Source organism: Mastigoproctus giganteus, chromosome 3, assembly GCF_048544385.1.
Source record: "Mastigoproctus giganteus isolate SK-2022 chromosome 3, ASM4854438v1, whole genome shotgun sequence".
In the NCBI taxonomy this organism is placed as follows: Eukaryota; Metazoa; Arthropoda; class Arachnida; order Uropygi; family Thelyphonidae; genus Mastigoproctus; species Mastigoproctus giganteus.
Window position 1 is genome coordinate 185,182,704 of NC_143577.1, and position 20,507 is coordinate 185,203,210.

Below are 20,507 nucleotides of genomic sequence, written 5' to 3' on the forward strand. Positions count from 1 at the left end.
TTTGAATATTTCTGAATCATTTCTGACCCTAATGCATCTTCTAAGTTTGCTTACTTATAATTTTACTTTGTCTGTGATTCAGAAATCTGGGGCTGAGCTACACCAGTGGCTCTTAAGCCCATCTATTCAGACAAACAATGGTTACTTTGATTCTGTATATATTGTACATACAGAATCTAAGTTTTGTGTAAAGGCATATGATATAAGAAAGCAAGCTTATGCAGCATCAGCAAAAAAAAAAAAAAAAAACCCCGCTCCCATTTCACCCCTCCATTTGTTCCAAATGAGCGTCCAGCTCAGCCTTAAATTTATTTAGGCTATTAGCTTCCACAATAAAAGATGGAAGCCTGTTGCACCAATCAACTACCCTCTGGTTAAAGGCAAATTTCTGCACATCTATTCTAGAACTATCTTTCCTCAATTTGAAACTATGCCCCATCAGGTTCTTAGTCTGAACAAGAGGAAGAATCCCATCAGCATTCAGCTTGCTCAACCCATTCAAGGCCTTATACACCTCAATCAGATCACTTGCAGTACCTACTCGCCATGTGCTGCAATTTGCAGAACTCAAGCCTTTCTTGGTAAGAGCACCCCTTTGTTCCCCTCACCAATCTTGTTGTCCTTCTTTGTACTCATTCTAGCAACTCTACATCCTTCTTAAAATGAGGCCTCCATACCTGTACACAGTACTCTAGGTCCAGCCTGACCATTGCCTTGTATAATGGGATAATCACCTCCCTGTCCCTGCTAGCAAAATTCCTATATATCATTGACAAGACTCCATGACCTGCCCTGGCAGCCCATCTGCACTGCTCAGTGGACTTCATATTTGACTGCACAATTACCATCCCAGGTCTTTTTCACTTTCCACTTCCCTGAGTGTAGTACCACAGAGTTGGTACATTTTTCTTCAGTTATCGCCACCCATATGCAGTACTAGGCATTTGTCAATGTACAACTTCAGTTGCCACTGCTCAGCCCATTTTCCCAGCTTATCGAGATCGTCTACTGTCATTACTGCCGTTAACAACCCTGCCAGCCTTTGTATCATCTGAAAATTTGGACATTAAACCTGATATACCTTCATCAATATCATTGATGAATATACAAAACAACAATGGGCCCAATACAGAACCCTGAGGAACTCCACTAACAACGTTTGTCCACAAAGAGCAGTCTCCATTGATTACCACTCTCTGTTGTCTCCTACTCAATCATCCCTTTATCCATTGTAGAAACTTACCCTTAATACCATACCTCTCCAATTTGTTCAGCAGTCTTCCATGTGCAACAGTATCAAAGCCTTTCCTGAAATCCAAGTATATGATATGAACATTTGTTTTTTGACATTCAGTTCCTTTGTGACCACATCATAGTATCCAATCAAATTGGTCAGACAAGACCTCCTTTAACAAACCCATGCTATGTCTTAAATATTACTGCAGGTCTTATCTAGATGATCCTGCAATGCTTCTTTAACCAGTGATTCCATTATTTTCCCCGGGAACACAAGTTAAACCAACAGGTCTGTGGTTACTTGTGTCACCTTTTGAATCCCCTTTGTGAATTGGTGATACATTTGCACACCTCCAGTCCACGAGAACCTCCCCTGAGTCAAAGGAAGCCCTAATAATTATGGCTAAGGGTTTGCTTACTTCCTTTGCTGCCTCCTTTAATATTACTGGATTTATCCTGTCCCCCCTGGAACTGGATGCAAAAAATAATTTTGATATCATATACTTAGATTTCAGGAAAGCTTTTGACGCTGTTGCACATGGAAGACTACTGTACAAATTGGAGCAGAATGGTATTACGGGTAAGTTGCTACAATGGCTAACAGGATGGTTGAGTGGGAGAAGACAGAGGGTGGTAATCAATGGGTGCTGCTCTTCGTGGACTAATGTTATTAGTGTAGTACCACAGGGTTCGGTGTTGGGCCCATTGTTGTTTTGTATATTTATCAATGATATTGATGAAGGTATATCAGGCTTAGTGTCGAAATTTGCAGATGATACAAAGGTTAGCAGGGTTGTTAATGACAGTAATGGCAGTGTGCTACTGCAACAGGATCTAGAAAATTTGGGCAAATGGGCTGAGAAGTGGCAATTAAAGTTTAACATTGACAAATGCAAAATACTGCATATGGGTAGAAGTAACCCCAGACAAACGTACCAAGTGTGTGGTACTACACTTAAGGTGGTAGAAAATGTAAAAGATGTGGGAGTAATTGTGCAGTCAGATATGAAGTTTTCTGAGCAATGCAGACAGGCTGCCAGGGCAGGTCATGGGGTTTTCAGTGGTATACAGGAATTTGGTTAGCAGGAAAAAGGAAATGATTGTCCCTTTGTATAAGGCAATGGTCAGGCCACACCTTGAGTACTGCTTACAGGTCTGGAGGCCTCAAGGAAGGATTTAGATTTGCTAGAATGAGTACAGAAAAGGACAACAAGATTGGTGAGGGGAATGAAGGGATCCTCTTACCAAGAGAGGCTTAAGTTCTGCAAATTGCAGTGGCTGGAGACTAGGCATCTGCGAGGTGATCTGATTGAGTGTATAAGGCCTTGAATGGGTTGAGCAAGCTGAATTATGATGGGATTCTTCCACTTGTTCAGATTAGAAACCTAAGGGGGAATAAATTGAAATTGAGGAAGGGCAGATGTTGCATAGATATGCGGAAATTTGCCTTTAGCCAGTGGGTGGTTAATTGCTGGAACAAACTTCCATCAGTCGTTGTGGAAGTTGATAGGTTAAATAAATTTAAATAGGAACTGGACAAACATTTAGAGGGAATTGTTTTGTAAATTTTTTTTTTTTTTTGGCTGATGCTGCATAAGCTCATACACTTGCTTTCTTGCATCACATGCCACTACTACTACTACTACCCCAGGTGCCTTCCAAAATTACAAATCACTTAGCTCCCTGTTAGCATTCAATAAATGTCTGGCACTCCCCTCATTGAATGACTCCTCATGTGTGAATATAGATGTAAAATACTCATTCAGTTTATCAGCTACCTGAGGATGATCATCAATAGTCAACCCATCTATGTTAAGTGGTCCAATCTGATTCATCCCTTTCCTTCTAGAGTTTACATAAATAAAGAACTCTTTGCTGTTTTTCTTTGCATCCTTTGCCAAAGATTTCTTGTAATCTGCCTTCATGTGACTTGATTACAGACTATTTTATACCTGCCATAGGCTTCTGTGTCACCTGATACTTTATATGCATCTCATACATTCTTCTTCTTCTTCTCTGCCACAAGCCTCATTAATTCATCTAACATCAATTTAGGCCTAAACCTTGAACATTATTTCTTAGTTGGAATGAAAAGCCTAGTAGCCTCCAAAATTAAGTCCCTGAAGTCTTCCCATTTAGAATTCAATTGCTTTCTTCTAATATGCAACAAAGTAGACAGTCAGCCACCTTATCTACAAGAAAATCTGTCTTGAATTTAATCTGTGTCCATCACTTGATTTCAGAATGACAGGTGACATCACATCCCCCAACTTCTGAAAGGATAGCTCATAATTTCCGTGTTATCTGCTTTGAGGTGTTCCCCATCTGTTAATTTGTCAATCAGAGGCTACTATGGATTAATAGGCAAGTAATCCTCTCCTCCTTAAAGGATTCTAGTAACCACTTTGTCCTTTTGTGTAGCAATCATTTCATGGCTAATCTGACTGATATACCTTTTTGAGCAGTTTTGTACCTAAAGCTTTAGACAAATCAACTATTACGACATCTCCAGACTTCATATTGTGTGTTATATTCCGCCATCATCTATCCTCTTTGGTAGATCAATTGTAAAAATTTAGGGACAGTATCACTTTGAAATGGGTCTCAAGATCTTATCCTGTAATGTTATGCCCTCTGTTTACAGGTCGTAACATTATGAATATATGTTAAAGTATGAAATACATTCTTCTTCTTCTAGCAGATTTTTAATGAAGAATTCTATTTAAAAAAAGCCCCTATTTTTTTTTTTTTTTTTTCTGGGATACTTTAAAGCTTTCACTTGTAAATAGATAATGCATTTTATCCTTAGTTATATTACTCTGAAAGTGTTTCTCTCGCTTGAAGTTGGGTTTTGTGCTCTGCTTCGTATGAGCTCACATAATTTGCAGAACTGCAGTTCCACAACTTGTGTGATAAATCGTATTGCAGAACTGCAGTTCTGCAACTTGTGTGATAAATCGTATTGCAGAACTGCAGTTTCTACAGTATATAAGTATTACATATTAGACAAAGGGCAGATTTAGGCAGAGGCATAAAAGGAACATCCTGTGGTCCCTCTTGGGGTGGGAAGTTGGATATCATTCCTTTTTAGGACCCACCTATTGACTCTGTGCCTTGGGCCAATGCAGCTTAAATTTGGCCCTATTAGACCTTTAATAATATGGTGTTGACACTGCTTTTTCATATTTATAACTAGTTTGTCTGTCTATGTTCTCTCCTATCTGGTTTTATCTTTTTTAAGTTGGAACTTCTTTCCCTTAAAGGTTTCTTTATTTAATCTTTACCACCAAAAATAATTTTTGGAAAAAGATCTTATTAGTTTTGTGTTTTCTTAACTTTTTAAGTTCAGACAAATTTAACCAATTTCTATCTCTCATTTTGAAGTTGGTCTTTTCATCTTCTGTCTTGGCATCCACAGTCTCTTCTTTCTGTTGGTTTGTATTGCAGTGCTGGTCACAGAAGCTGCTGTCATTCATGCCTCCTATATTATTTAAAAAAAAAGAAAAATCTTATTATTATTTTATTTTATTTTATTTATTATTATTATTTTTTTTTCAATGCAACACATTTCACTTCCATATTTAAGGGCTGCTTTTGATGCCATATTGTGTAATCTTATTAGTATTCTTCTGGATATTTCCTTCCCAAAATTTCTTCAGCTCTAAATCTCTTCAGATTATTTCATTTATTTTGTTTTAGATTTGCATTTTAAAATCTATATCATTGTTATAACGAGAGATGACATTTTGAAGATATTGAAATTCTGTAACATTTTCTATTATTTTTCCATCCATTTTAATCTTTACTCTTTGGATACTGTACCCATGCTTCCTCACCACTTTTGTTTTGGATATGCTTATTTTATATTTTTCTATTATATTCAGATACAAAGTACAAAGTATGTTGAGGGTCAAACGGCACCAGGAATTTCTCCCATCTCCGCAAGTGTTTGCTGTATCGAGGGACAGTACTCTGTCAAGGCCAAAGATTTAAAAGTGTGTGGATCATGTGTTGTGCCCATTGTTCTTCTGGCCTATTGGCCGTCGAGCCCCTGATGGGACCCGGCGTTGTCCGTACTATGCCAACGAGGAGGCTGGCCAGGTGTACCTTGAAATTTATTATACTCTGGCAGGTCCAGCCGCCTAATTTCCTGGGATTTCAGCGGATGGGTCCTATAGAAAAAATTATCGCGGTGGTATAGTTGCAAAATCGCTATTACGAGATAGTATGTGGGGTTTGTTCCCCAAAATTACCATGGGGTTGCACGCTAAAATGACAAGTTCTAGAGGCCTAATGGGGCGGGCAATAATTTTGGTGCTAATTTAAATTTGGATGCTTGGGGCTTTCGCGGTGTATAGTCAAAGAGAAGGGTAGGGAGACTGAAGGCTGGGGGGAAGAAATAGAAGTAAGGGGCCAATAGAGTAGATGGCCCCTGCAGTCAGTGGGGCATGCCCATGCCCCACCAGAGGGAAAGGGGGATGGCAGGAGGAGGAGAAGACAGCAAGCATCTCCCCCCCCACGAAGGAATAGGAGTGAAAGCAGGCTGGTCAAGGCTACCAGCCCAGATCGTCATATGGCTAGGTGGCAGCAATGTGCTGCAGTCATTTCTCTGAGCCTTTGCATGGTAGTCTTGTTGTCTTGATCAGGTTGTCAAATGCCTGTGCTGGGTGAGGTTGTCTAATCGGGTTGTCACGTCAAGTGGATACATCTGTCGGTAGTCATAGAGATCTTGACTTCAGGTAGACTCAGTTGTGAGATCTAATTCCTTGGTTGTTTCACCATGGTGTCAGTTCATCATCTGGGAAGGTTTCCGTGGTTGTGTAGACTTTCTGCTGGTCTGCACGGCATGGTTGTTTACTGCAGTGGTTGAGGCTGTGGGAGTGTCCTTCTCCTTGTGGGAGTGTCCTTCTCCTGGGCCAGCTGCGCGAATGCCTTGTATGTGTCAACTTCAGTTATGGCGAGGTCTTCTTGATTACGGAGGTTAAGCTGTATTCTAGTAATGAACCTACAATAGAGGTCCTCATATAGTGGGCAACTGTACATTAGGTGCTCCCACGTTTCACGTTCACCACAGAGGCAAAACGGTGTATCGCTCAGTCCAAATCCTTGTAGTTTGTCTCTAATGGCCCCGTGTCCCGTCAGCAGGTAGGTTGTGTAGAGTCTTGGTGAGAGCCACGCTGGATAATCCGGGTATACCAGCTGTATGTTGGGTAGAAATTTTCTAGTTATTGCACCTTTGCTGGAGGTTTCCCAGCGGGCCTGCCAAGTTTGTTGGAGGTAAGCGGAGATACGGTTCCTTTCTACTTTGGGATCATTTGACAGATCTATGGTGTAGTCGAGGCACGTTGCCGTTCTGCCTTTGGTCAGTTGATAGAGTAGCCCATGCTTAACAATCTCCAGGTCCAGAGGGAGGGATCCCGTTAGGGCCTGGAGTGCGTGGGTACTTACAGTGTTACATGCTCTCGAGATGGTTATGAGTATGTGTCGCTGCGTAGTCTCCAATTTTTTCCGATTCACTGCAGTGGTCGCCTTGCAATACCATATTCCAGCAGCATATGTAATCGCTGGCAGGAAAATAGCTTTATAGTAGAGGCTGAGGGTTTTCCTCCTCAAACCCCATTCCTTGCGTGTGATTTGCGAAAAAGTGCGGAGTATCCTCTAATTTTCTTCCGTAAGTGCACTATATGTGGTGTAAAGCTCAGGTTCTTGTCTAGTACGACTCCAAGGTGCTTTAATTCGGTGGTAAGCTTAATTGTGTTACCTTGTATCTTGATTTGAGGGGGTCGTCTGGTGTCTAGGGCTCCTTTTAATAATATAGATCTTGTCTTCGAGGATGAGATCTTCAAGCTATTGTTGTTAGCCCAGTCCTCTAGAGTTTCTATTGCTCTGTTGGCAGTGTTCTCCAGTTGCGTCCTAGATCCCCCAGGCAGCATCAGAACCACATCAACCGCATAGGCTAGGGGAACGACGTCGCCGCGTTCAGGTTCAAAAAGCCGTCTAGAACCAAGTTCCATAGGAGTGGACCCAGGATTGAGCCCTGTGGGCATCCTCTGAATACTTCTCTTGTTACTGAACAGTATGGTGCTCTGACTGTCACGAACCTATTCGACAGGTAGGATTTGATGAATTGATACAGATTTGATGGTAGGTTGGCCTTCTGGAGACGGGCCAGGATGCTTGGCCACCATAAAGTGTCAAAAGCCCCAGCAAAATCTATTGCTATGACCAGAAAGTATTTCTGATCTGAGGTAGTTGCAGCATTAGTAATATTTTCCAGGACATCCAAGGTTGAGCATCCCTTCCTAAATCCATATTGTCGGGGTGACTGCAGGCCGGCTGTGTAGTGAATCCCTATTCTGTTTCTTAATAAGTGCTCAAAGAGCTTGCTCAGGAGGCGCCTCCATAGCCAGGTGGGAAGGAGCAGCAGCAGTGCGTAGCATACACTTCTTGATTAGACCGGGGTTCGAGCCCATCACCACCAAATACGGAGGATGTGGAGAGGTCAGGGATTGACCACCGCATATTCCGGAGCAATATGGCCTTAGTTGCTAATGCTCCTAAAAACCAAACAACAACAACAGCTTGCTCAGGACTGATAACAGTGCTATGGGTCTGTATGACCCCGGAAGGTCCAGTTGTTTGTTGGGACTTTTGGGAATGAGGCACAAGTTTGCAGTTTTCCAGGCCTGGGGGAACAGGCCTTCTTTGAGGCAGTGGTTGTATAGGTTAAGAAGCACCTCTGGAATGGTTTCGACAGCTTTCTTGACAATCTCTGGCTCCAAAAGATCAGAACCAGGAGACTTCTTGTTTCTAATCCTCATGGCAGCTGTTTCCAGTTCAAGTTTGGTGAAAGGGTCTTCTGTTGCAGTCGTGCAGTAGGTTTCATTGTCTGCACAGAGGGTTATCTGCTCTGGGGTAGAGGGGGTAAGATGGTCTTGAAACATGGTATCCATGATATTAATAATTGTTTCCTGCCAGGTCCGGGTATAAGTACCCTGCCGTGTCTTCGTCGCTGGTATGGTCTCACCCCTGGGGAGTTTGTTTGTGGTTACTCTGTATACCACACCCCAGGGGTTATCATTTCCAGTGGTAGAAACAAGGTGTTCCCAACTGCGCATCTCACACTGGCGTATGGTTGCCGTGTACAGGTTCCTTGCATCTCGGAAGTTCTGTCTTAGTGCCTCCACTTCTGCTGCTGGCTGGGAGCGCCTTGCCCGCTGGAAGAGTTTCCTTCTCTTGTGCACCTCCTGCCTAAGCCTCTGTAGCTCTGGAGACCACCAGGGTACAGCCCTCGGGGTTGGGTTTTTCTTTTTAATAGAGGTGTTGGCAGCTTCAGTGATGAGACCAGCGACCGTCATCTGGTGCTGATCCGGGCTGAGTCCAATGATGTTCAGCGATTGGGCTGCTGTGGTCAGTGTGGCTTGGAAGAGTGGCCAATCTGCCTTCTCTATGGCATATCTTGGCTGTGCCTGCCTCACTGCTTGGTGTCGACTAAGGGAGCGCTGGAGCTCAAACGTGATGGCCCTGTGGTCCGACGTGGTCCAGCTTTCTTGGACAATCCACGATGTTAGGTTGCCAGCGAGGGATCTGGTAGCCAGAGAGACATCGATTGTGGCCTCCCCCATCGAACTAGAGAACGTTACCAGATTGTTTGGCCGTTTGAGGACTGTGTACGGACTATTTGCTAAGTAGTCTTCAAGTTGTTGCCCGTTCATATTCAGATACAGTAACCCCCCGCTATTCGCGGTATCTGTATTCGCGGTCGCTGATTTAATATAAAATGAAACCTAAAAAAATGTGAATTTTAAAGCGCCGTGAACATTTTCCGCCATAAAAAAACATGGGCGTGGCTAAAATTATCTTTCACGGTCAAAACAGCGCTTAGTGGGTGGGGGAGAGGGGTGACAAAATCGCAAGCATGGATGTTTCTCTCTAATCCTTGTTCAGTACGTGTTATGCGCTTGTCATGGAAGGTTTCGTCATTTGCTTTTAATTTATATGCTTATAAATTGAATAAATTTATCAATTTATAAATTGATATGCTTACCAAAAGTGATAAATCTACCGTTTTTCAATGTAAAACAGATTTTTTCAAGTGTGTTAATGGAAGAAAGTGACTTTATTGTGGACAAGTTCTTTCTAACCCGTACAAAAATATGGCTACGAATAACGAGGGAAATGTGGAAAGATCAAAGAAGGTGATGACATTAGCGAATAAAATTGAGTTATTATATAAAATTTCTAATGGTGTAAGTGTCTCCTCAGCGGCAAAACATTATAAAATCAATGATTCAACGGTACGATCAATCAAGAAATCGGAAGAAAAAATCCGCCATAGTGTCCGTGAAAACTCGCTAATTGCTTCAAAAATTTGCTCTGTAACTCGTGAAGTTAAATTAGAAAATATGGAAAAAACTTTAAATCTGTGGATAGAAGACCGAACTCAAAATAAAATTCCATTAAGTTCACTCATCATTCGTGAAAATGCAAAACTCCTTTATCAACACTTTAGAGAAACTGATGAAAACACTGGCGGGATAAGTTTTTTAGCTATTGCACAAAGGCGCTGGATTGAAAGATTTGTTTGAAATTTCTAATAAATATTAAATATTACATTTAATATTAAATTGTTTCTTATTTTCATTTCGATGCCATATGCTTGCATTTCACTATGTGCTGTCTATGTACATAGTCATATTACGAAGGTACATATAATACATACATAGACAAAATTTTAGACTAGTTTTTCTTATCTATTTCATACTTTGGAACAGAATCCCTTTATTACTATGGGAGCCATAACTCAGTATTCGCGTTTTCAGTATTTGCGGCATTTCTCAGGAATGTAACCCCTGTGAATAGCAGGGGTTTACTGTATTTTCTATTCTGATTTAGTTCAATTTCTGATTTAGCCATTAATATTTAGTTATATGCATAGTATAGAATAGCATAGGTTGAAGTCTGTGTTTCTTGTTAATTACTTTCTGCTCTTCACTGTTAATTTCCACTTCTGTAGGATTTTATTGTTTGTATATATATTAAATAACATAGAGGATAAACCACAGCCCTGTCTCACAATTGGTTTTTATAGTTATTAAATTGTGATTTATTTGATTTTGCTTCATTTTAATATAATGTATATATTATAAAAATTTCAGGTGGAATCTTTAATGCATTTTACCAAATGGTAAGTTTTTTTATGTTATTTTTAGATTTTAAATCCATGATACATTTTCATTCTTTGTAGGCAAGCAGCGGCATATCAGATTGATACCTATTGGAGCTCTTGATGGACATGATGTTGACTGGATCAAGGTGACTGAAACAAAGGGATGTACTGCTTTTAGTTCTGTATGTTGTCAGCAAGGTCCCATTTCAACATATGCATTTTGTGTTGCTGTGAAACGTCAGGTGATTTTTTTTTAATTTTATATATATGAAAATAAATTATAAATTTTGAAAAATTTTAAATAAATAAAAAAAATTATTTAAATAAATTTTAAATAAATAATTTTGAATTTAAATTTTGTTTGTTTGTCCAGTAGAGAAAAAATATTGAAACATTTAATAAAGATTGAAAATGATTATTTATATTAAAACAGTAGCTGCTTATAGTGCACCCTTGATACAACATGAATTTTAGGGAACAATTTTAATGCCCATGTTATACAGTAACAGCTTTATATCCAAAAATAAAATTTACTTACTTTTTTTCATTTGAATGCACAATGACTTAAAAGGCATGAACTATTAAGCAAGCATTTTTGTTGTAAGCAAATTTACTTCCATGCTTTTTTAAGCTTTATTATGTTTCATGGCAGTGGAACAAAAATAAATTAAACTTTTAACAGTATTACAGTATATTTTTTATATAATGTATTTAAATCTGAGTATCAGGTAGCAGTTTTCTTTGATATCGAAAAAGTGTACAACACAACTTGGCAATGTGGCATATTGAACGATCTCCATAACTTTGGAGATTCTTCTTGGTGGTAACTTCCTGTTTTTATTAAAAATTTTCTTTCTAATCACTGATTTCAAGTTCATTTAAAATCCACACTCTCTCAAGTGTTTTGCTAAGAGGAGGGATTCCTGTCATGCTCTATCACAGAACAACTTACACCAGCGGTAAATAATACCCTCTACATTGATGATTTTACGATATTTTTCATTCGTGCAATATGAGGGTCATTGAAAGACAACTGAAAAAAAGCAGCTAATCGCCTTACATCTTAATCATTGGCTAATGGGTTCACATTTTTGTCACACAAGACTGTATACACTTTTGTTGCAATTGTAACCTTCATACTGACTCAGAATTAAGGCTTAGGCAAGACACCATCCCAGTGGTAGCAGAAGTCAACTTTCTAGGACTTATTTTTGACAAGAAGCTGATATTTCTACAACGTAGTCCTCATCTGACAGGTTGTGCCACAGGGCTTAATATCCTTCATACCCTTTCATCAACTTCATGTGCTGTAGATTTCTGTATCCTACTCTGGCTCTACTGGGCTCTTGTCTGTCCTAAACCTGATTATGGTTCCCAGTTATATGCTTCTGCTAGAGATAGTGCTCTTTGATGGTTAGATCCAGTCTATCACTGGGTCCATCATCTCTGTCACTGGCACATTCCATACATCTTCTGCCCAAAGTCTCTACGATGAAGCAAATGCACCATTTCTCTTCAACATAAGCAGGTGTCTTTGCAGTATGCTTTTAATTTAAAGTCCCTGCCTGATCACTCCACATGGACATCAATTTTTCAGCCACAATGGGGAAAATCTCTACAACACACCATCAGGCTGCCAAGCAACCATCCATTTGGTATTCTAATCCAAGGGCTGTTAAGTGAGCAAAACATGATGGTAGATAATATTGCCCAGTCACCAAGACAATTCCTTCTACCCTGGCATACCCATCTTTCAACTTGTGACTTCTCCCTCAATATCTGGGAGAAGGCTGTTATACCACCAGCTGTCTACCAGCAACTCTTTGCAGCATATTGAATGAAATATTCTGACTTTCTGCCAATATAAACAGGTTGCAATAAGTCAGAATCATATGGGGGTTCAACTGCTGTCCTTCCACATAAAATAATATTCATCCAGCTACCACAAAAAAGTAGCATATATATCACTGAGCTGCTTGCAATAGAACTAGCCTTGGATCACATAAAAGTTAGCAATGATAAAATATATATCATGAAGCACACTTCATGAATTGGTGTTTATTGACAGTGATGATAAAGATTGTTTATGAATAGGCTTTATCAACAGTGAGGTATAATCCTCATTCAGTCCTTCCCCAGATTCAGCATCTCTTTATTTCCTTTTCAAACTTCAATTTGACATCTGCTTCTGCTGGATCCCATGCCACATTGGGATCAGGGGAGATGATGTTCACATGGATTTTGCAGTGGTATCACCTGATAATGCTGCAAAATCAGCAGTCCCCTTAAATAAGTGTTGCCTGTCACTCCCTTATGCAGAGTACAGGCAAACAATACATAATAAACTATACTTCCAGTGGCAAGATTCTTTGCACAGACAGGCTGCAAATAAAGCAGATCAAGTCTGTAATCATGCAATGGCAGTCCAGTCTGAAGAGAGGAAGTTGTTCTTGCTCAGCTCTGCATAGGTTGCAGTCATCTGACACACCCTTTTCTGCTGAGGGTGGATGATGCACCTATGTGGGTAAACTGTGAAACTGTTTTAACTATTATTCATATTTTTATAGAATGTCATATTTTTATGATTTTGCAAAATTTATGATTAATGGCTTTTATTATTTTTTTTTTCTTTCTTTCACTCAGCCAGATTTTAGATGACAGAGACAATATGTCTGACATTTTTAACTTTTCACAATGTGTTAAATTATACATATTGAATTTATCCTTTTATATTTTTGATATATGTTTCCTTCTTTTGATGTGGTAACCTGTTTAGAGGTTACCAAATATATTTTTTGATATGTTTTCTTTATCTTGACTTGGTGCATTACAGCCTTTGTTGCCAATGCCCCATTAAACACTAAATAAGTAACCAGCCAACCCATGTACTCTTCTCTGAGATTGATATATCACTTAATTTATATCAGTCTGACTCCTTGTCAATTCCTTGTTGTTTTAATGATGTTTCAACTGTAAAGGGCTATGTAAAGTACCTATTCAACTCTTCTCCTGCTGGAATTTCTATGACTTTTCCAGTTTGATCAAGCAATGGTCTTATCTGTTTCACTCACTCACTCACTCACTCACACTCACTCACTCACTCACTCACTCACTCACTCACTCACTCACTCACTCACTCACTCACTCACACTCACTCACACTCACTCACTCACTCACTCACTCACTCACTCACTCACTCACTCACAGTTTGTATATACGGGTTAGACACAAGTATGCACAGGGAAGGTGCAAGTGTGATTTTGGCCTATGTCACTAATCTGCATCATTCCAATGGCTCCCCACCCCACAAATTTGTAGTTTCCCTGAACCTTTAGGGCTTCCTCAATGACACTTGCAAAAATTTTTGCACCTTCTCTGGTCAAATGAATTCCATCTTTACAAGACAAATTTCTTCTGATTAGGGCAGGCCATGCTGGGAAAAATCCCCCCCCCCCAATAATCCTTGCTGCACAGTCCCTCGAATATCTAGAGTTAATCCACAAGGCTTTTATTCTTTATTCCCTCCTATCATGTTTGAGAAAAATTGCAGGCACAAGAACATAACATTTTGTCCTTTCTAATGACATTTTTCCAGCATAACCTTATATTTCTTGACAAGTCATCAGTTCATTAATGTTTTAATCATTGATACCCACATGGATGATATCCAGCTCAAGACCCTGGGTTGGATATCATTCTTCTCTTTCTTGGTGATTCCGTTCTACTTCTCTCTCTGGGTAACTCAGAATTTTTTTTTTTTTTGGCCAATGCAGCATAAGCCTCAGGCTTCCTTGCACCTTTTGGCTAATAATAATAATAAAGGGTGCACAGTGATCCATTTGGGTATCAATGATTAAAACATTAATGAACTGATGACTTGTCAAGAAATATAAGGTTATGCTGGAAAAATGTCATTAGAAAGGACAAAATGTTATGTTCTTGTGCCTGCAATTTTTCTCAAACATGATAGGAGGGAATAAAGGAGAAAATGGGGCTTAGAGGGGAACAGGTATCCTGTGTGTTATCAGACACTCAGCCTAAAACACTGATGGATCCAATATCTCTCTATTACAGAAGATTTAGGAGAAGTCCGGTTGGCCTGCCTCCCTAAAATCCACTCATGCACACCTCGATGGTAAGCCCTGTTACGTCACTTAGGTGGCAACGAACATGTAGAGTGGTTCTCTTCAAGACGCCTGGTCAGCGGGAAGAGTAAAAGACCAAATCCTCCAGCAATGAAAGCACAACAATACAAATGGCCCTCAGTCCCCAGCAGCTTTCACTCTCCCTCTTACGGCAGCGAGAGGATCAGAGTGGAAGCAGAGGGTGCTAAGAATCTCTGGGTACGACCAGGCTGCCATGCACGGAAATTGAACTTGGCCTGTTATAACGTACGATCACTCATCGGTGAAGACAGGATATTAGAGCTGGAAAAGGAATTAGAAAATGTGAATTGGAATATCATCGGTTTGGCTGAAACAAGAAGAAGAAATGAATCACTTATAAGTTTATCAAGTGGAAATCTGCTGTACACCAATGGAAACAGTGAAAGGAGTGAAGGTGGAGTTGGGTTTCTGGTCCATAAAGATTTTAAAAACAACATTTTGGAATTCAAAAGTACATCACCAAGGGTGTCAAGACTAATATTCAAGATTTCTAAGAGGTACAAGCTAAAGATTATAATGATTTATGCACCAACATCGAGCCATAATGATGAAGAGGTTGAAGAAATGTACACTGAAATTGAGAGTCTTCTAGATGAGCAGAAAACCCACTACACTATTATTATGGGGGACTTCAATGCTAAGGTTGGAAAAAGGCAAAACAGCGCAGAAAGAGGAACTATAGGAAATTTTGGAATTGGTGAAAGAAATAAAAGAGCTGAAAGACTTGTGGAATTTGCAGAATCTCAAGGACTGTCAGTAATGAACACTTTTTTCAAGAAAAGGGTGAACAGAAAGTGGACATGGAAGAGTCCAAATGGATTAACAACTAATGAAATCGACTTCATCCTCACTAACAGAAGATATATTGTGAATGATGTTACCGTCCTGAATAAGGTAAATGTTGGAAGTGATCACAGAATGGTAAGATGTACACTTGATATAGATGTAGGAAAGGAAAGGAAAAAACTGACTCGAGTAAATAATACAAAGGTCTTTGAAATAACAGAGGAGGAGAAAAAACAGTATGTACTGGAACTTAAGAACAAGTTTGAGCTTCTGCAGACTGCTCAGGACCAAGATATCGACGAGGAATATTACAACTTTCTGAAAGTGATAAAGCCCAAGAAACCTATAGGGAAACAGAAATCCAAAGAAGAAAAAATTAGTCAAGAAACACTTGTCATGATGAACCAAAGACAACAAATGAAGAGCAAGAAAAACACTGACAGGGAGAAAATTGAGTATACTGAGTTATGCAAAGCCATTAGAAAGAGACTCAGAGAGGACATAAGAAGATTTAACACAAGAAAAGTAGAATAAGCATTAAGGGAAAACAAAGGATTTAAATCAGCAGCCATGAGCAGTAATACAGAAAGACAAATGATACTGAAACTGAAGAATAGCGATGGTGTACTTATAAACAGCAGAGAAGGCATAATTCAAATAGCAGAAGACTACTATAGAGAATTATACAAGGAGCGAGGGAATGATACCAGCAGTGGGGAAGATGGATTGCAAAGTAGCAACACATACGACATACCCGATATTCTTCCTGATGAGGTAGAACATGCATTGAAGAAAATGAAGAATCGGAAAGCCCCAGGGGAAGATGAAGTTACTGTAGAGTTGTTAAAATTGGGAGGAAGAGACATAACACTAAAACTGGCAAGGCTCTTCACAAAGTGCATTAGAAAAGGTGTGATGCCTAAGCAGTGGAATAATGCAATCATAGTTTTGCTGCATAAGAAAGGAGATAAATCAGAAATTGGAAATTATAGACCAATTAGCTTGTTATCCCATATCTACAAGTTGTTCACAAGGGTCATTACTAACAGATTAGAAAGAATACTTGATGAGAATCAACCGAAAGAGCAAGCTGGCTTTAGGACAGGATTCTCAACTATGGATCACCTTCACGTAATATCACAGCTAATGGAGAAAGCAAATGAATATAAAACACCATTATGCCTGGCGTTTATGGATTATGAAAAGGCATTTGACTCCATACAGCATAAGGCAATGTTCCGGGCACTGGAAAGACAAGGCATAGATACCCTATATATTATGATTTTGAAGAAAATATATGAGAGTGCTACATCCTTTATTAGACTAGACAAAGACAGTAGCAAATTTAAAATCGAGAAAGGAGTTCGACAAGGAGACACAATATCTCCGAAGCTGTTTACTGCTGCCCTTGAGGAAGCTTTCAGAAGATTAGACTGGTCGCAGAAAGGAGTCAATGTGAACGGAGAGTACCTAAACCATTTACGATTTGCAGATGACATTGTGGCCATAAGCCACGATCCCAAAGAATTAGAGGAAAATCTTAATCAGTTATGCACAGTTAGTAAGGATTTTGGACTAAAGATGAATATGGTTAAAACAAAAGTAATGATGAACAAGTATTCCACGGAAAGGAAAATAATGATTGAAGGAGCAGTAATTGAAAAGGTGGAGTCATATACTTATCTGGGACAAGTTATTAGCTGTAATAATGATAAATGGCTGGAAGTCAAGAGAAGAATAAATTTTGGATGGATAGCATTCAGGAAATATAGTCACATACTGAAGAGCAATATCCCAGTTTGTCTGAAACGTAAAATAATGAATCAATGTATACTCCCCACCATGACTTATGGAAGTGAAACTTGGGCACTCACCAAAAGAATGGAAGAGAAGCTAAGAACTACACAGCGAAGAATGGAACGAATTATATTGGGAATCAGACTGTTAGATAAGAAGAGAAACACATGGATTAGGCAGCAAACTCAAGTAAAGGACATTCTTATCAAAACTAAAGAACTAAAATGGTCTTGGGCAGGACACATAGCTCGAAGACATGATGACAGATGGACTAAGAAAATAACAGAATGGTACCCAAGAGGAGCTAGAAGAAAACCTGGAAGACAAAGGCGGAGATGGATAGATGAAATTCATGAGTTTTTGAGTAGTAAATGGATGGCCAGTGCTCAAAACAGAAGGAACTGGAAAGTTGCTGGAGAGGACTTCATCCTGCAGTGGATTGAAAATGGCTGATGATGATGATGAAAGGATAAAAGCCTTGTGCCCTGTGAATTAACTCTAGATATTTGAGGGACTGTGCTGCAAGGATTATGGGGGGGGGTGATTTTTCCCAGCATGGCCTGCCCTGCCCTAGTAGGAAGAAATTTGTCTTGTAAAAATGGAATTAACCTTAAAACCGGATAACTGATTAGTCCCATCATCTATTTTCACATCGAGCAGACATACATATTTCTGGTTTCCTGTTTCCCTTATAAATTGAATCCTCCTGTTTAACTGAGCATTCTGCACTGAAAGATTCAATTCTGGCACTACACATGGGAGAGTATCACTTGGGCATCCTGGGTCTGCACTTAGAAAAACTAGAATAAGACAACTGGGTCTCTGTTGAGCCTGCAGTTTAAATTTGCTCTAGGATATCAACTCGTTATATGCGACTCAATTCACCTAACAATAAACTGAGTTTTAATTTAAGTTATCGCACTCCTTGCATCTAGCACATCAAAAAGAATCCCCCATCAGCTAGAGAAAGTTCTGCATATATGTGATTGTGAGTACAAGGATGTAGGCTGTAACTCAAGATGAATTATCAGTGACAATTTCAGAGTTAGTAATGATATCCTGTGACATATGCATACCTTTTCCATTTGAAACCATAATTTAAATAAACAAAATAATGATTTAAATAAAAAATTTATCAAAATAAGCACTAGTGAATTACCTTTAATTATTTTCCCCTTAAAAATTAAATTAAAATTACTAAAATTATTGAAATATAATCCTTCAGCTCATGCACAGTATTATAGGCTTTCATAAAAAAAAAACGTGGCATGACCTGTCAGAAAATCCACCTGTGGTCTTCAAACTTCAATGAACCTTAGAACTTAACATCTGGTGTGGCCTGATGCACAACTATGCCTTTGGCCCCTTGTTCTTCACTAAAATGCCTTTCTGCCCACTGCCTATTTCTATAAGGCTGGAAGATTTTGTTTGTACATAGATAACAGGAAATGCGGAAGACCTCCGTAGCCAAGTAGTCATGAGCAGGAGTGCAGTAGCACACGCTCTTTGAGTAGACCGGGGTTCAAGCCCCTGGCTGCTGAATACGGTCAATCTGCCAACCTGCACTGGACCAGCGTGGCAGATTATGGTCCAGTTCCCTCATCATGAATTGTTGAAGAGGCTTCCATCCTGCAGTGGGTTGATAATGGCTGCACTTTACCTTTTTTTTTTTAACAGGAAATGCAACCACGCATCATTCAGCAGGACAGAGCACTACCACCACTGCTGTTGTTGTTATTTGGTTTTTAGGAGCATTAGCAACTAAGGCCATATTGCTCCGGGGATATGCGGTCATTCCCTGACCTTTCCGCATCCTCCGTATTTGGTGGCTCACGGGCTCGACCCCCAGTCTAATCAAGAAGCATGTGCTACGCACTGCTACTCCTGCCCACCTGGCTGCAGAGGTGCCACCACCACAGCACTGGATTATGTTAATTCACAAAGTCCTTCATAGACTTTTCCCACATTGAAAGATTGGCTAAGGTGATCCTATTGCTTGACTATATGGTCATCACCTTTGAAATTGTTTTTGTGGGTGGGGGAGGTTCATTATAGATTTTTTGTATACTAGATACAAGTTTTGCATATCAAAGAACTATGAACCAGCATCACCAATGCTCTAACAATATTGTCTTGCATACATTCAAGGATGCACACATCAATGTGTACTGATGATTATATAAATAAAACTTTTTAAAAAAGTTGATGTCCTATCAGTAGACTCTTTTCTTAGTTAGCTTGTCTAGTTTTTATTTTATTACAATTTCAAATCATTCAGATCTTTATTTAAAACCTGTACGATCTTTGCTACAGGTAATCTTTAATATTTGTCTGATGTATTTATTGGTTTTGTGTGAATATGTATGTATTTAGATACACACATATTTACACACATAAATACATAGGTATCTATCTTCCCCCCTCCGATAAACTAAATTCTGGTTAAATAAATTTCTATTAATTATTAAATTGCTTTGTACAGTGAAAAACAGTAAATGTTGCTATTTTGAATTATTCATGAATGTCTATTTTAATAGACATTCATACATAATAATTTTATTATAATATTGTTTGAACTTTAATTGGCTCTGTGAATATTATAGCTATGGCATTTATATGTTAAATCCTGTGCGCTTTCCTGGTTTTATTATTCTTTGTATATTTCCTTGTACTCATCTGTAATTTCCTATTATATATCTGTGTCTTGCAACCCAGAGATATAATAATAATAATAATTATTATTATTATTATTATTATTATATTGTGTTTTTTAATTATTTCATCTACAGGTAGTATTGTATGACATCAATCGCACTAAAACTCGGCATCAAAAGAGGCGAGAAATATTTCTTCCTGGCCCAAGTCAATGTCTCTATATAACAGGAGACAGGTTATATATAGGCTTTCCTTCAACTTTTCAGCTGTATGCCTTGTGGGAAGAAACTCCTGCAATATGTATGTATTTTTCTGTGTGTGTGTTTGTGTGAGAGAGAGAGAGAGAGAATAGTCTCAGTTAACTGACTTAAGCAGGACAGAGTGCTGGATAAGAGAAATTTTGTTAAAATGAATAAATAGAACTATACAAAATATGCATAATTTACCATATTTTATATAATGTGTAAGTCTGTTAAAATGACAGTAGTACAATGGTGTATTTTGGGGAGTACTCTCCTCTCCTCCCATGTAAACTAAACAGCTAAACTTCCATTCATGTTTAAAATTGCATATATTAAAAATAGTGATTAATTGCCTATTTTGAATGTGCTGCTAAATCACATGGACATAGCATGCATTGTTATAGCATTAGTTAAACTTTAATTACTTTTTTATAGTTGATACTTATTTTCTCAGTT

The 20,507-nt window shown here is 39.0% G+C and overlaps 1 protein-coding gene across 1 annotated transcript in view; it reads left to right on the forward strand.

The window, feature by feature from the left end:
* Positions 1-20,507, forward strand: part of LOC150088463 (serine/threonine-protein kinase Genghis Khan-like) — a 905,682-nt gene that overhangs the window by 728,181 nt on the left and 156,994 nt on the right. The window contains exons 36-37 of the mRNA XM_090370169.1: positions 10,484-10,647; positions 19,944-20,109. Of these exons, the coding sequence (XP_090226295.1) occupies positions 10,484-10,647; positions 19,944-20,109 (330 nt within the window). The remainder of the gene's footprint in view (positions 1-10,483; positions 10,648-19,943; positions 20,110-20,507) is intronic.